The sequence below is a fragment of the Odocoileus virginianus genome, chromosome 23 (genome assembly GCF_023699985.2).
Source record: "Odocoileus virginianus isolate 20LAN1187 ecotype Illinois chromosome 23, Ovbor_1.2, whole genome shotgun sequence".
In the NCBI taxonomy this organism is placed as follows: Eukaryota; Metazoa; Chordata; class Mammalia; order Artiodactyla; family Cervidae; genus Odocoileus; species Odocoileus virginianus.
The window spans coordinates 43,912,890-43,930,542 of record NC_069696.1 but is presented as its reverse complement, the minus strand read 5'-3'; the positions used below and the strand labels follow the sequence as shown (position 1 = coordinate 43,930,542).

At 44.2% G+C, this 17,653-nt stretch overlaps 1 protein-coding gene and 1 non-coding gene across 5 annotated transcripts in view; one reads left to right on the top strand and one right to left on the bottom strand.

Annotated features, from left to right (window-relative positions):
- Positions 1 to 17,653, top strand: part of RFX4 (regulatory factor X4) — a 175,630-nt gene that overhangs the window by 87,240 nt on the left and 70,737 nt on the right. For 3 of the 4 annotated variants that reach the window (XM_070454010.1, XM_070454009.1, XM_070454008.1), the window contains exon 5: positions 14,275 to 14,336. In XM_070454010.1, the coding sequence (XP_070310111.1) occupies positions 14,275 to 14,336 (62 nt within the window). Of the gene's footprint in view, positions 1 to 14,274; positions 14,337 to 16,849; positions 17,029 to 17,653 lie in introns of those variants that run through there. The other variant, XM_020883548.2, reaches the window with a different exon arrangement.
- Positions 11,935 to 12,005, bottom strand: TRNAY-GUA (transfer RNA tyrosine (anticodon GUA)). Its single transcript has one exon. It is a non-coding gene; the product is annotated as a tRNA-Tyr (tRNA).

The window sequence follows — 17,653 nt, the reverse complement described above, 5'->3', positions numbered from 1 at the left end:
AAATTAAGCACATGGATAGTTTCCTTCTACTTCAATTTCTTGCATATGTTTTTCTTAACCTTTAGTAGCTGCTATCGTGTGTCCATATTAGAATGTCTAATTTCACACCAGATTCCACATTTTGCTATTTCAGGAGTCTTTGCTGACATGCAGCCTGAAAGTTCAGAAATCAAGTTGTATGGGTTTGAATCCCAGCTCCACCATTTACCTGCTGCATGAACTCAGGAGATTTCTTGATAGCTCTGAGCCTCAGTTTCCTCCTCTGTCAAATGGGGACATGGTTCTAACCACCTGAGGACTGTTGAGATAATGACTGTTAAAAGGGCTGCCTTAACACTGTGCCTGGTAAATATAAACCATCAATGTGCTTCAGCTATAATTGTGATTTCACTTTACCTTTGCAACATTTTATGACTTTAATACATCACGCTTTTAATATACCATCAGCAACATATCAATGTTTCAGCCCTTCTAGATGCTCTTCCTTCTGAACAGTTTTGAGAACAATTGTTCTAAAAATTTCTTACATTGCACACATGCTACCTTCACCACCCTCACCCTCTCTTATTATCATCTTCAGAATCATTCCATTTTTGACTTAACCTTATCTTATGTAACTCACCTCATTCTAGCTAAGTCAGTGTATGATGACTGTTTCCTTTCACACTCACACACATGACACATCATCCCATCAGCCTAAGGACAATGTTGGGCTCACATATGGATTTTTGGACTTCCTGGAATTGTTATCCACAGTGCTTATCAACGGGCAACAGATTGTTAGATTGTTACCTTTCTAGCCCTGGGAGTTTTCTTGGAATTCTTCACCAGTCTGTATGCATGATTTGAAATTCCATTTCTGTCTCATTGCTCTAGATGTTTACGTTTCTTGTAATTTTTTGAAATTTCTTTTGCGGAGTTTTATGTGGAACCTGCAGCAGCATAGAACCTCCCTCAACCTCCAGTGCCTGGTACCCAAATGTGCTACTTCTCCCCACATTGTTAAATGCATAGTTATAACAGTAAAATTACTCTGGCAACATCCATTTCAAGGTGGTAGCATTGAGGTAAAGTGTTCAGGAAAACTTATTCATACTACCAGGCTTAACTATTTTTTCTTCTCTGAAAAAGGGACAAGGTCTATTGTCAACAAAGAGATTGTATATCCCGCTTTCGGATGTCAAGTTGTGACAATTAGAATCCCTTTTAACTAACTTCTTCCCCTAATCCTTTTTCTCTCTTGTTCAAAAAATTGTTGTGTGTTTCATGAGAAGGCCCAAGACTTCTACAATACGTGGTTATAAATGAACAACTCGTCATTGTACTGAATTTATAATTTCATACTATTTGAAAAGGCCCTTTTCTTTTCCCACACCGAAATGACCTCTGAAATAAGATGGGCAGCTTTTGTTTTAAAATTGTCTCCCACAGACTTGATTCTTTGTACACATGAATTTGTCTCCATTGGACTCTGGGGGCATCTCCACTTCATTGCACTGGGACTTCCGATTAGCGCTTGTCGGTGGCAAATCTTTGCCTACTGAGGTGGATTGAATTTGGGGGAATAACCCAAAGCCTTTTCTCAGTGCATCCTGATGACTCAGTTTGGAGATCAACCTGGATCGGGACCATACAACTTGGGGTCAAAATCAAATAAGGCCTGTTTGTAGAGTAATGAGGCCAAGTGGCTTCTGTATGCAGCCCTGAAGGTGTCTCTTGAGGGGACACTCAGAGGACACTGAGGGTCTCATGCGGTTAGTGGATGCCTTGCTGGCTCCCTTGGGTGTCAGCAAAAGTGATGAACAGAAGACACCGTGGAACTGGATCCCTGCTTCTTCTACTTGCTGGTGTCTGTGAGTCCAGGCAGCCTGTATCACCATAAAGCCTGTCTCTCATCTGTGGAATGGGAACCATCATGTTCTCCTCCAGTGTGGTTTTTAGGATTAAATTTAGTGCTGAAAGTAAAATACTTCATCTAGTGTGTGGGTGTCAGTTCCTCCTCTCACTCTTCCCCTTCCTTATCTTAAAGGAGGCCCAGGGTTCAAAGATGCCGTTTCAGGAACATTTGCCCCAAACTCGCTCATATTTCTTAAAAGACTGCACCCACATGTCAAGAGAGGCTGTGTGCTGAGTTCCTTCTACCTAAAGTGATGTGTTGTATGGAGTGAAGAACGGCCCGTGGAGGAGATAACCCAACCACCACCTAAGAAAAGTTTCCAGCAGCCCCTGGAGAGACAGCTCTCCAGAGCTTCTCTGCTTCCCACCCCCCGGCCCGGGGAGCCCCCTGCCCTGGCTGCCCAGGCTGAAAGAGCGGAGGGTGGGATTCCCAAGTAATTAAAGGGAATTTGGAAGACTGGGATGTCGCGGAATGTTAGATCAGTAGCTAGAACAGCATGTGGTGTTCTTTAGGCAGGCTTCATTGAATCCATACAAAAAAAGAAAGAGGGGCTGCCTGCCGTCTGCTCATTTATCAAACAGCGAAGCTCGACTCTCACTGCTTCACAAAAGTGTTTGACTGTTTGCTGAGCCTTGCTCCAGAAATTAAAAGCTGAACAGCCTTAGCGGGGCTGAACCAACCCTGCATTTTGAGACTCCAACTAAATTGTGCTGGGCTTTCAGATTCAGGGACCAGTTGATTATTTGGTGAAAGGAGAGGAGAATAATTTGTAATTTTCAGCCCATAAGAAACACTTAAAAAAAAAAAAAAAAGCAAACTCCCTTCCCCACAGGTTTTTGTTGCGGCTGGAGGGAGGAGGTGCTGTCGGCAACAGCTTTCTTTGCTCAGAGTGGGAAAAGTCTTGACCTCCAGTGGGGCAGAGAGCTCTGTGGTGCAGCGGGGCCTCCACCCATCCCCCACCCCCACTGCTATCAGACTTCCTCTCCTCTTCCTGCTTTATTTGAAAGGACCTTTCTCTCTTTTGGAGAAGAGGATTTGGCCATCAGATATTTTTAGAGAAAAAAGCATTTTCACAAACGGAACTAAAGATGCTAACAGTGCAGATATATGGCTTTGGGTACTGTTGTTTAGTCACTGAGCCATGTCCGATTCTTTTGTGATCCCCCACAGACTGTAGCCCTGCTAGGCTTCTCTGTCCATGGGATTTCCCAGGCAAGAATACTAGAGTGGGTTGTCATTTCCTTCTCCAGGGGATCTTCCCGACCCAAGGATAGAGCCTGCTTCTCCTGCATTGGCAGACGGATTCTTTACCACTGAGCCAAGATACCACGAGAGCCTGAAAACTGGGTTAACTGAGAATCCTCTGAAGATCTTTCAAAATATGGAGAGATACAGTGCTGCCTCTGCCAATGAAGAGAATGTGCTAGAAAAGGATGATGGCTCATGGAAGACATCATGAGGGAAGCAGAGATGTCTTAGCAGAGGTGACCCTCCCTGGCACCTCTTCACCTGTCCAGCCAGTGAAATTCCGCTGAGGTGGATCCTCTAGCCTCCAGGCTCCTCCTCCTCCTGGCTGACAAAGCTCTAGGTCACTCTCTAACTTCTCGGACCCTGCTATAAGCCTGAAAGACAGGCCGAAGAAGTGTTATTATCCTCATCTGATAGGTGAAAAAACCTGGTGTTCAAATGGAAGAAAGAGACATAGGTCATTTTTTTTTTTTTTAGCTCTTCAATTTAGCACATTTTTTAAAAGTGGGGTACCGCAGAAACTAACACAATATTATAAAGCAATTTTACTTGATCAAAAAAAACAAAAAGTGATAATATCCTTCAATACTTCATGGGATGGGGAGAGGAGGAAGACGAGAGATGAGCCAGAATGAAGGAAGGAACTGGTGGGTTTGGACTTGTCTGGAGGCTTCACTGAGAAGTAGTTAAGGTGAGCTGTGCCTGGCAGCAGGGGCAAAAGGAGACGGTTGCACCAACCCAGGTGTGAGATCATGGCTGGTAAAGATGGAGATACAGGTTATGTTGACGACAGAGGGAGAGTGGAACTTGGTCCCAGACTGGAAGCAGTAGGTGCAGCAGTTTGGAGACGGAAGAGCGCTTACCTGGTCAGGGAATCAGGAAAGTTGTGATGGAGGCATATGGTGTATGTGGGGTAGTGGGTTTGAGGGCACAGTAGTGAGGAAGAGACAGATGCAGGTGGAATATACTGAGGTATGGAGCCCAAAAGCTGTGAAGCAGTCAGAGAACTCAGCTACATGCGGTAGGCTGATCTGGATGGAGCATGGGGCTCATGACAGGTAGTTTAAAGAGAAACGATGGCAGGAAAAGGTGGTATTGCCCAGGGGGGTTGAGCTCCTGGTGAAGGAGCCTATGGCCACAGAGAATTGTTGGAGTCCACTGAGTAGATAGGTATTGACCGGGGTTGTCCCTGCAGGTAAATTCACTTCAGTTCACTTCAGTTGCTCAGTTGTGTCCAACTCTCTGTGACCCCATGGACTGCAGCATGCCAGGCTTCCCTGTCCATCACCAATTCCTGGAGCTTGCTCAAACTTAAGTCCACTGACTTGGTGATGCCACCCAACTATCTCATCCTCTGTCGTCCCCTTCTCCTCCTGCCTTTAGTCTTGCCCAGCATCAGGGTCTTTTCCAATGAGTCAGTTCTTCACATCAGGTGGCCCAAGGATTGGAGTTTCAGCTTCAGCATCACTCCTTCCAATGAATATTCAGGACTAATTTCCTTTACAATTGAGTGGTTGGATCTCCTTGCTGTCCAAGGGACTCTCAAGAGTCTTTTCCAATACCACAGTTCAAAAGCATCAATTATTCAGCACTTAGCTTACTTTATGGTCCAACTCTCACATCCATACATGACTACTGGAAAAACCATAGCTTTGACTACATGGACCTTTGTGGGCAAAGTAATGTCTCTGCTTTTTAATATGCTGTCTAGGTTGGTCATAGCTTTTCTTCCAAGGAGCAAGCATCTTTTAATTTCATGGCTGCAGTCACCATCTGCTGTGATTTTGGAGCCCAAGAAAATAAAGTCTCTCACTGTTTCCATTATTTCCCATCTATTTGCCATGAAGTGATGGGACTGGATGCCATGATCTTGGTTTTCTGAATGTTGAGCTTTCAGCCAACTTTTTCACTCTCCTCTTTCACTTTCATCAAGAGGCTCTTTAGTTCTTCTTTGCTTTCTGCCATAAGGGTGGTGTCATCTGCATATCTGAGGTTATTGATATTTCTCCTGGCAATCTTGATTCCAGCTTGTGCTTCATTCAGTCCAGCATTTCGTATGATGTACTCTGCATATAAGTTAAATAAACAGTGTGACAATATACAATACTCCTGTATGTGACAATTGATGTACTCCTTTCCCAGTTTGGAACCAGTCTGTTGGTCCATGTCTGGTTCTAACTGTTGCTTCTTGACCTTCACGTAGATTTCTCAGGAGACAGAGAAGGTGGTCTGGTATTCCCATCACTTGAAGAATTTTCCCCAGTTTGCTGTGATCCACACAGTCAAAGGCTTTGGCATAGTCAATAATGCAGAAGTAGATGTTTTTCTTGAACTCTCTTGCTTTTTCTATGATCCAATGGATGTTGGCAATTTGATCTCTGGTTCCTCTGCCTTTTCTAAATCCAACTTGAACATTTGGAAGTTCTTGGTTCATGGACTGTTGAACGCTGGCTTGGAGAATTTTGAGCATTACTTTGCTAGTGTTTGAGATGAGTACAATTGTGTAGTAGTTTGAACATTCTTTGGCATTGCCTTTCTTTGGGATTGGAATGAAAACTGACCTTTTCCAGTCCTGGAGCCACTGCTGAGTTTCCCAAATTTGCTGGCATATTGAGTGCAACATTTTAACAGCATTATCTCTTAGGATTTGAAATAGCTCAGCCTGAATTCCATCATCTCTACTAGCTTTGTTCATAGTGATGCTTCCTAAGACCCACTTGTCCACACTCCAGGTTGTCTAGCTCTAGGTGAGTGATCACACCATCCTGGTTATCTGGGCCATGAAGATCTTTTTTGTACAGTTCTTCTGTATATTCTTACCCTCTCTTTTTAATATCTTCTGCTTCTGTTAGGTCCATTCCATTTCTGTCCTTTTTTGTGCCCATCTTGGCATGAAATTTTTCCCTTGGTATCTCTAATTTTCTTGAAGGGATCTCTAGTCTTTTTCCCATTCTATTGTTTTCCTCTATTTCTTTGCCTTGATCACTGAAGAAGGCTTTCTTATCTCTCCTTGCTATTCTTTGGAATTCTACATTCAGATGGGAGTATCTTTCCTTTTCTCCTTTGCCTTTTGCTTCTCTTCTTTTCTCAGCTATTTGTAAGGCCTTCTCAGACAACCATTTGCCTTTTTGCATTTCTTTTTCTTGGGGACGGTGTTGATCACTGCCTCCTGTACAATGTCATGAACCTCTGTCCATAGTCCAAATGCACCTGGGGACCTCTTTTATCCAAATCGAAGGACTTTTTACTTTGTTAGTATTTTCATCAAGCAGAAGGAGTGTTTAGTCACTGGATTTCCTCTTTACTGGCTGTGGGTAGATTCAACCCGGGAGGAGACCACAGTCTGCCTGCTGATGTCAGTCCTCTCCAAAGTTTCCCACCTTTCCCGCCTTTTAGGGGGCAGTGCTCTCAGATGCTGCTCATAGCAGAGGCCACCAGAACATTTCCAAGAGAGTCAGAGTTGGGGGGGGGGAACTGAAGAAAGAAATCTTCCTGGAAGTATAGATGGGAACAAGAAATCATTTCCTTCCTCCAACACACCTGGCATGAACAAATGCAGGAATATGACAAAAGAAAGACGAGATTCTGTGAAAAGAAGGCATGAGGGACTTTGGGGCACTTTCATTCATCCAGAGGGAACCATACTGCCGTGGGGGAGTGTTGTGTCAGACTGGGTGCGTTCACATCCCAGGTCTGCACCTTGTGAGCTGCGTGGCTTTGTATGGGTTACTTAGCCTCTCCAAGCTCCAGTTTACTCATCTGTACAGAGGAAACAGCAAAGGAACCTGGCTTGTAATGATTGACTGAGATAATATGTACAGAGTGATGGGCACAGTGCCTGAGCTACGACTTGCCTGTGTGCTTAACCGACTCACTTCCGTGTCCTACTGCTTCCCAGCTTACTAGGAAAAGAGAGGCAGGGGGTGTCTAAGGGTTCATGAGTAGGGTCCCAGGGGAAGTGGGGGAGAAAGAGGAGCTCCTTAGGGTGACTGGGGAAAAAGGTAGGTTTGGCATTCCAGACAGAGGAATCAGCATTCCCTGAAGCTCAGGTAGCACATTGGGGAAGAGGCCAGATTTGAGGCTGGGAGCTGGGCTAGGGGAGGTCACAGAGGGCATCCTGGGCTAGCCTGCAGATGCTGGCATTTTCTCCAGTGTGGGTAACGAGGAGGTGCCCACTGTTTTCTACAAGGAAATGAAATGATCGCACTTGGCTTTTAGAAAGATCCTGCTGGTGGGGCAGCAAGCCTGGAGACAGGGAAGCCAGTTGGGAAGTTGTGTCTGTGGTCCAGGTGAAAGATCACAGGAGCTGGAGCTGTAGCAGGGCCTCAAGAGAAGCGGCTGAAATCGACTGGATGTCTTGGGCAGAACCAACAGGAGAAGGGTTGTGCAGTGCTGGGGAGAGAGTGGTCTGTCCTGCTTCGCTAGGTGGCTCAGCGAAGGGTGATGCTGACCTCAGTGATGGTGAAACCGTGTGTACTGTTGTTGTTGTCTAGTCCCTAAGTGATGTCTGATTCTTTTGCAACCCCATTGACTGTAGCCCGCCAGACTCCTCTGTCCGTGGGACTTCCCAGGTAAGAATACCGGAGTGGGTTGCCATTCCCTTCTCCAGGGGATCTTCCCGACCCAGGGATCGAACCTGCATTTCCTATATTGGCAGGTAGATTCTTTACCACTGAGCCACCAGGGAAAAGTGAAAGTGACACTCAGTCGTGTCCAAATCTTTGCAACCCCATGGACTGTCCGTGGAATTCTCCAGGCCAGGATACTACAGTGGGTAGCCTTTCCTTTCTCCAGGGGATCTTCCCAAGCCAGGGATCAAACCCAGGTTTCATGCAGTGCAGGCAGATTCTTTACCAGCTGAGCCACCAGGGAAGCCCTCAATATCTGCACATATTTCAAAAGGAGTAAATAAAACCCATTAGCTCTGGGGGAAATTATAAGTTACATTGATTGTGAATTTATAGTTCCTGTTCCATGACTTGATAGTTCCTCAAGAACCTAATGCAAAAAATCACATACACAACTGGTTATGTGTTTTCTTGCCACACAAAGGCAGGACAAGAACAGGGCCTCCTGAAGGCCTGTTCTCATTTCCCTATGTCTCCAAGCATGTCTCCGGACCAGAATCTAGGGGCCGAGAGCCAGGCACTGCTGTTTGCTTGTGGACATTATGTTACACACCATTTGGATAAAGATTTAAAAAGATTTCACGATTCTGCCCATTCTCTTAAATCAAGTAAGAATCAAGCCTATCAGTCAAAAAGAAAAAACAAACAAAACTACATATTGTCTGTAGGGAATGATCTATTTTTTAAAAAGAAAAACAACCAGTATAACATTCTTATAGATTTTTTATGCTTCCTTCAAGAATATCTTGAACTTCCTTGTCAATTAAGAATATTTCTAGGAAGAAAAATTCTTTTCTATTTCCCAAAAAGAGTTGATTTTGTACACAACGTATTATACAAAATCTTTTATTCTCCCCACCATCCTGCTACCCCGACAAACACCCATTTTTATGTTTTCATTCCTGTATTTGTACAAAAATTAACTACAACCCTAGCATAAATTTTGATGCCTGCTGTTTCAGTTAACATTATGTCATAAGCATTTTCTGTGTCATAGCATAGGTTTCGTTACCATAATATTCTTTTGGGTGGATATGCAATCATTTATTTAGCCAGTTCCCTGTCATTGTACATTTCCATTGTTTCCAGTTTTTCAGTCTCATTACTAGCCCTGCACAGAGCTTTTCCTTATTTTAGCTTTTTCCCTTGAAATTAGTAGAATAAAAAGTATGATATTTTGTGGCATTTGATACTTATTGGTAAAAGTGCTTCTCAGAAGGCTTTGCTAATAGCCAATGTCATCAGCAATCTATGAGCTTTTCAGTTTTACCACACCCTTGACAGGACTCAGTATCATTGCTTTCAAAATGTCTGCTATTATCAGAGCATTTTTAAACATGGCACCTTACTGTTGTGCCCATTGCATAGAAACATTTCCCAGACTGAATAATAAAAATAAAAAATCTCTGCTTTTCCTAAGCAACTGATAGGCATTTATCTTATGGATGGCTTCCCTGGTGGCTCAGTGGTGACGAATCCACCTACCAATAGAGGAGACCTGAGTTCGATCCCTGAGTCAGGAAGACCCCTTGGAGGAGGGCATGGCAGCCCACTCCAGTTTTCTTGCCTGGGAAATCCGACGGACAGAGGAGCCTGGCAGACTATAGTCCATGAAATAAAAAAAGAGTCAAACCTGTAGTTACTAAACAACAGCATCTTATGGATACTGGACTAACTGACTTGACTGTATCTACTTTCTTTGCTTGAGTAGATAGGAAACTCGGAACCCAGATCACAGCCCACTTTTGACTGACGTGAAGAACATGTGCTTCTGTCTTTATCCTCCCTACACTTTTCTCTCCACCTCTGCTGGTGTGTCTATAGCTGCTCTCTATTGTGCCCTAAGAACAACTGCTTCACACCTTGGCTCTGAAACCAGTCATGTGATGAAGGTCTGGAGGGCATCCTGGGTCAGAGTTAACATAAATGACCCAAGGGGGTGAGGCCACCAAACCTTGCTGTGGTCTTAGGCTGCACGACAGGGTGTCATGGGGTCAAACCCCAGGCTTAGTGCTGCATTTCCTTGGGTGGCAAAAACTGAGATACAGTTGGGCAAACTCGGGGGAATGGTGAGGGAGAAAGAAGCCAGATGTGCTACAGTCCTTGGGGTCACAAGGAGTCAGATTGATTTGGCGACTGAACAACAGCAACAAAGTAGTTGATTTATAATACTGTGTTAGTATTAGGTGTACAGTAGAGTGATTCAGATGTGTTTGTGTATATATATATACATATATATATATATATATATATGTATTTTCAGATTATTCTCCATTATAGTTTATTCAGTTCATTTCAGTTCAGTCCCTCAGTCATGTCCAACTCTTTGCGTCCATTGACTACAGCATGCCAGGCTTGCCTGTCCATCACCAACTCCTGAAGCTTACTCAAACTCATCTCCATTGAGTCAGTGAAGCCATCCAACCATCTCATCCTCTCTCATCCCCTTCTCCTCCCACCTTCAATCTTTGTCAGAGTCAGGGTCTTTTCAAATGGGTCAGTTCTTTACATCAGGTGGTCAAAGTATTGGAGCTTCAGCATCAGTCCTTCCAATGAATATTCAGGACTGATTTCCTCTAGAACTGATTGGTTGGATCTCATTGCAGTCCAAGAGACTCTCAAGAGTCTTCTCCAACACCACACTTCTCCAACTTCTCCAACACCACATACAAATCCAACTCTCCAACACCACAGTTCACAGTTATAGTTTATTATAAGAGATTAAATAAAGTTTCTTGTGTTATACAGTAAATCCTTGCTATTTAGCTATTTTATGTATGATACTACACATCTGTTAATCCCATATTCCTAATTTATGACTCCCCATTCCATAACCATACATTTGTTTTCAATTTTGGTTTCTGTAATGTAAATAAGTTCATCTGTACTGTTTTTAGATTCCACTTATAGGTAATATCATATGATACTGTATAATATTTCTTTGATTCACTTCATTTAGTGCAATAATCTCTAAATCCATCCATGTTGTTGCACATGGCAGTATTTCATTCTTTTTTTATAACTGAGTAATATTCCATTGTATATATACTATATCTTCTTAAATCAATCATCTGTGGATGGGTACTTGTGTTGTTTCCATGTCTTTGCTAATGTAAATAGTGCTGCTATGAACATTGAAGTGCGTGTATCTTTTTGAATCAGGGGTTTCATATTTTGGAAATGTATGGGTCACAACAATTTGAGAGGGATGTAGACAAAGTGAGAAGCTCACATCCTTGGTTTACAGGAGTTGAGATTAAAGAAACCAGGGATATGTTGTCTCAAAAGTGACACCCTTAGAGAATTTGGAGAATTACTGCATTGCTTTGTTCTGTATCATCACTACAAGATAACATCTTAGAAGCCCTTTTTCTTACTTCCAAAAGTGGTATCATGATGTTATCTTATTAGATTCTCTTAACCATCCTTGTGAGGATTTCAGCTTTTTTCATCCCTTTTCAAATAAAGAATTGCTGTGCCATCCATTCTCTACCCTGGAGACAGCAGCTTCCTGATATACAAAATAATCAACCTTTATGCTGTCTATTCCAGATTTTCAATTTCTCTCTAATTTCTCCACTTCTTTCCACCCTGCTGATGCCGATTCAGTTGAGGCCACTAAGATCTATCCCTCTGATGAGGGGAGAACTACCGAAGACCCCGAGTCCTCAGATGCTGGAGGAGGAGACTAAGGCACTGAGAGGTTAGATAGTGAGTCCAGGTTCACATAGGACCACAGTAAATGTTTGTTGAATGAATGAGCAAGTCAATCAATGAGCGAATCAATGAAGATGGAAGAGGGTGTGAGTGGACCAACAGACATGAATGAAAAGATGCTCATAGCTCATGCCCTGCTAGTGGAAAACCAGCAACAGCTCTCATGAAGGACAGTGTGCAGACTTGCTCTCTCTGACCACGCTTGCCTGTGCGATGCTGTATTAGAAGGGAAAATGAAAGTGTTAGTTGCTCAATCCTGTCCAACTCTTTGGAATTTTCCAAGCAAGAATTCCAGTATTCTTGCCAAGAGAATTCCATGGACAGAAGAGCCTGGCAGGTTGCAGTCCATGGGGTCACAAAGAGTCAGGCATGACTGAGCAACCAACACTTTCACTTTCAAGCAAGAATACTGGAATGGGTTGCCATTCCCTTCTCCAGGAGATCTTCCTGACCCAGAGATCAAACCTGGGCCTCCTGCATTACAGGCAGATTCTTTACCACTGAGCCAGCCAGGAAGGGAGTTGAAAGAATGTGGCTAGACTTAAAAGCCCCTGGAAATGAAACAGAATGAATGAACCATCAAGATAATCACTGGTAATAATCAGTAATGTTTATTGATCACTTACTAAGTGCCAGGCACTGTTGCAAATTATTTACATGTTTATGTTTTAGATTTTCACAAAGATTTTCTGTGGGGTTATTATCATTCCAGTTTTACAAATGAGGAAGCTGAGTTATTTGAATGTTAAATAACTTGGCCGGAGGGCCCTAGATAACAAATGGCTGAGCTCTGATCTAATCCAGGTAATCTAACTCCAAAACCTTTGCGCAGAACCCCTTCACCATCCTGCCTGTTCACAAACGTCATCTGCTCTAAACACCAAGAAAGACGCGAAGTGGCTGTGTTTTCGCCTTGGCAGATGGCCCCTCCTCCTAGATTTCTGGCAAATCCTTGCAGTTGTCCTAGCAGCAGCAATTTGCATTGTCCACTAGGCAAATGAGCAAAGGAGGCTCTCCAGACCCCTGGAGTTGGGCTTCATGCCTTCATTCAACAAACACAGATTGAGCTCTCTTCGCCTGTGGCCTGGGCAGGTCCCTGCCCTCATGGAGCGTGTACTCAAGTGGAAGGAGATGTAAGATAAGTACTCAGAGGATAAAAGCTCAAGATGACTTCAGAGAGTTCAAAGTGAGAGAAAAGAGGAAAGCAGGGTCTCATGATGGGGGTGGGAGGTGTCTGCTTGTGGTACTCTGCACCTGCTGGGCAGAGAAGGCATAGGCAGAAGGACCTGGTCCAGAGGCCCAAATGTTGTAGGAGAAGGAGCTAATATTGTGAGGATCTGGGTGAAATGGGGTATTCAAGGCAAGAAGAATCTCAAGAAATGGGGAATCTAAAGGCACAAGCTGGAATCAAGATTGCCAGGAGAAATATCAATAACCTCAGATATGCAGATGACACCACCCTTATGGCAGAAAGCAAAGAAGAACTAAAGAGCCTCTTGATGAAAGTGAAAGAGGAGAGTGAAAAAAGCTGGCTTGAAAACTCAACATTCAGAAAACTAAGATCATGGCATCCAGTCCCATCACTTCATGGCAAATAGATGGGGAAACAGTGGAAACAGTGAGAGACTTTATTTTCTTGGGCTCCAAAATCACAGCAGATGGTGACTGCAGCCATGAAATTAAAAGATGCTTGCTCCTTGGAAGAAAAGCTATGACCAACCTAGACAGCATATTAAAAAGCAGAGACATTACTTTGCCCACAAAGGTCCATGTAGTCAAATCTATGGTTTTTCTAGTAGCCATGTATGGATGTGAGAGTTGGACCATAAAGTAATCTAAGTGCTGAATAATTGATGCTTTTGAACTGTGGTATTGGAAAAGACTCTTGAGAGTCCCTTGGACAGCAAGGAGATCCAACCAGTCCATCATAAAGGAAATCAGCCCTGAATATTCATTGTAAGTACTGATGCTGAAGCTGAAACTCCAATACTTTGACCACCTGATGTGAAGAACTGACTCATTTGAAAAGACCCTGATTCTAGGAAAGATTGAAGGTGGGAGGAGAAGGGGACAACAGAGGATGAGATGGTTGGATGGCATCACCGACTCGATGGACATGACTTTGAGTAAGCTTCGGGAGTTGGTGATGGACAGGGAAGCCTGGCTTGCTGCAGTCTATGGGATCACAGAGAGTCAGACATGACGAAGAGACTGGACTGAACTGGGTGAAATTGTATTCCAGCCAGAAGGAACTGCAGTACCAGGGCCCCCAATGGGGAGAAAGCCTGCCATGTTTCAGAAATAAGGGGGAAAAAAAGAAAGCCAGTGTGGCTGGGATCCAGTGAGTCGGGGTGAGAGTCAGAGGAGAAGGCCAGGAGGTAAACACAAGCTCCAGAGGCTGAGGTGGGGGTTGGTTCTAGGTGCATTGGAAGCATCTTTGGAGGGCTGTAAACAGGGGAGAGACAGACTCAGTCAATGTGTACACTGCCTTCGTTGTGAGCGGGAAGGGAAGGCCAGAGCAGCCAAGTGAGACCCTCTCAGTGCCCAGAGCCCCTGCATCACTCGGGTGGTCTCTTCTTTAACCGGGCCCCCCCCCCCCACGCCACCGACACCTGTGGTCTTCTCAGGGGGCATGTCAGACTCCCTCATTGCAACCCAGGGTCCATGTTTTCCTCCAGCCCGGGGTCCACGTTTTTCTCTGTTCTTTAGATTGCCGTTTGTAAACCCCATCACTGTGTTCCCAGCCTTTTCCAGTGGGTAACTGATTCTTGTGTTGACTTGCAGATCATAAGGCAGCAGTTTCCTCAGTTAACCACCAGGAGACTCGGGACCCGCGGACAGTCAAAGTAAGCACCGACGGCCTTTCCACCTGCAGAGCGCGCGTCCGTGGGCCTCCAGAGACCCGGACTCCGGGCCTCTCATCCTGAGCTCAGTCTGGGGAGAAGTCTGTGCCTGGTGGGAGTGGCCCCCTCTCCCAGGAGCCCTAACAGAGATGCTGTCCAAAGACCAGCTGCTCTAAGGAATCCGACTTGATGCCACCCTGCCTGTAGGTGTTTATGTGAAGTAGTCTTGAGCATCTTCTAAAAGGAGCACCTTGTGGTCTTTTGACCAGTTTCCAGGTTACTTGGATTGTTTTGACCAGCAAACTCTGTACTCTCACAGAATCCAGTCATCCAGAGAAGCAACACATACCAATCCCTGCAAGGGAGATGGGCCAAAAGATGCTGTGGTACCCAGGCATCCTGCTTCCCAGTCACCTATTCTGTCAACCAACCCTCCAAGTTTGCTTCTCATTTTTTGCTGTCAGATAATGGTGCTAAGTGCTGGGGACACATGAGCAGACAGGTCCCTGCACTCCTGGATGGAGCAAATATTCTCCAGGGGAAGACACACACAGGCAAATATCATCAGCTTGTGAAGGGGGTTGCCCTAGGGAATAACAAAAGGGTGGCCTGGTCTAGAAAGGGTAGCCTAGGAAGGCCTCACTAAGGAGGTGACCCGAGGAGTGAGAAGGCTGTACAGACGTCTGTCTCCCAGGTGACAGTCAATGGGAAGGGAATCTCTGCCTATCCCAACCAGGCTTCACGAAAATCTAGATTTATAAAGGCTCATTTTAAAGGGTCCTTCAAAATACTGTTGGAAGTGACTAGGTGTTCCATGAAGAAGGTCTGTTGACTGTGAAAGTTTGGTAAGCTCTGAACTAAACACGTTCCTTTATGCAGGATTTGTCAGAACCTTTATTATGCTAATTATACCTGGTGACTCCAGTAGGTATTATGCAGCATTTCTAAACATTTTGACCATGTTGGGTGGCGGATCAACACACACTGACTTATAAAATAATGAAACTTTTTATTAAAACACAACAACCACATATAGGACTTGTAAGACTTGTCAGTTAAAGTGCTTCAGAAGCAGTGTATCCAATATTGTCCCCCTCATCCCAGCCCCCAGCTATCCCTGGGCAGCACATTCCTACCCTCCGAGGGTAGATTTAACTTTGGAGCCAAGTTGGATAAACAGTGTGGAAAGTAGATGATCAAACTGGGGAAACCCTTTTTAGTAAAGGTTTGAAAATCAAATGAGACTAATTTTTTTTTTTTTTAATGTTGCTCAGAAGTTCTGGGGGCAATTTTCAAAGAGAAAAATTTTGAGCAAGGGGTATTTTGGAATAAATTTCTAAAAATTTTTCAGGGTGACTCCTCTGAAGAACAAATTTCATTCATACTGAAGAATTCAACTATTTGTTTAAAATGAGTTTTCAGCCCTGGTAAGAGTGTGGAGTAGAAAACCCAGATTCCTTCTTTCTTGTTTGCTGGTGAGCACGTGGTTGAGACACAAGGGCAATTCAATCTACAGATAAGTGGATGGTTGGAAGGCTATTGAATGAATGGAAAGGAATTATTTTTTTCTCCAGCCCATGGTCTTTTTTAGCATCACTGGCTCCAATACATTGCTGCACATTTCTGAGATAAAAGAGTTTAAGTAGATAGTAATGATAGATACATGGTAAAATTAGGCAATAAAAATGGTAAAGATAGAAGAGAAAATTTTCCCATCCTACATAAACTTGGAGAAAGTTTAATTCTGTCTACATGTAAGAGCCTGCTTTGGTTTTTTGTTTTCTTTTTCTTTGACCTAGAGGTTGGCAAATGGGGCAATATATTTAAAACTTCAGTTTCATTGTATCCTCTCCATAAGCATCCTCCAAGGTTGGTCACACCTTCAACCAACTGAAAGGTAATAAGAAGCTCTAGTCTCCAACATGCCACTTGGCCTTATAGAGACAGTCATGTCTGACTCTTTTCAACCCTATAGACTGTAACCTACCAGGCTCTTCTGTCCTTGGGATTCTCTAGGGAGGAATACTGAGTAGGTTGCCATGCCCTCTTCCAGGGTATCTTCCCAACCCAGGGATTGAACCCGAGTCTCCTGCAGCTCCTGCATTGCAGGCAGATTCCTTACCACTGAGCCACAAGGGAAGCCCCTTATAGTGAAGATCCCTCAGCAAATTTACCTGGACAGACTAAACGGATGGGGGGTGGTGTGCTGGTGGAGAGTGTGTTGACCTGAAATAAAAAACTTACAGACCTGAAATAAAAGCTTGGGAAGTGATCAGAGCACTAGCATCACTAGCTTCACTGCAGTTGGCATTTCTAGCAGTGTACTCTGAAAAATCAAGAAGTGGTCTGATCTTAGTACGTTATTACCATCTTGAGCTTAAGAAAGAATAAGGGTGGACTTTGTAAAGTTAGGGAGGCGTGTCATAACTACCTTCCCACCTGGAAGGGCTCCCAGAGCAAACGGAACTCCCCCACCCCACCCACCAAAGGAGTGCCTTCCAGGTGGAAAGGCAGTTATGACAGTTGGCAAGTAGAAGGGACAGAAGATAGAAATCAGCTCAACATAAGGAAGAACTTTCTGATCACTATACTGACCTAAAATGAACTGGCCTGCCTTTGGAGGGTCCGAGTTCTTCATCCCAGCAGGCATTCAGATAGAGGCGGGATGCCCACTCAGCAGAAGTATCACAGAATGGTATCCGGAGTGGAGGAGGCGTTGGGGGGTGGGGGAAGGTTACCTGTGCTCAGCTCTCCCCTCCCCGGGAAGGCTCTCCCAGAACTCAGGGTGTTTTCTCCTTTGGTTATTTCCTGGCTATCACCACCAAATCGCTACCAGTAGAAAAGAGTAGTTAACACATTATACAGCATTTCTGAAATCGAGGTCCAGAGTTACTTACATTAATATTGCCATGTAATTGCACAAAATGACCCTGGACCTGCTAAATGAGAATCTCTGGGGGTGGGACCTGGGAGTCTGTATTTTAATATGTTTTCTAGGTGATTCTTCTCATTAGTAAAGTTTGAGAATCACTGGCTTAGTGGTGAAAAGCACCTTTAGAGGTTCAAATCCTGCCTCTACTGCTTACTCACTAGATGATCTTGGATGTCTTAAGTTCTCTGGGTCTTAGTTTCCTAGTCTGTAATATGGGGATATTAATCAGTTCCAGCCTCCCAGGGGTTTTGTGAGATGAAATCAGGTAATGTGTGTAAAGCACTTAGCACCTTGTTAGTGGCTGTGTTACAAATAGAAGATAATGATAGTCTCATTGAGCCAGGACCGCAGGGCCACACCCAGCAGGCTTGTGGATCCCAGAGGGATG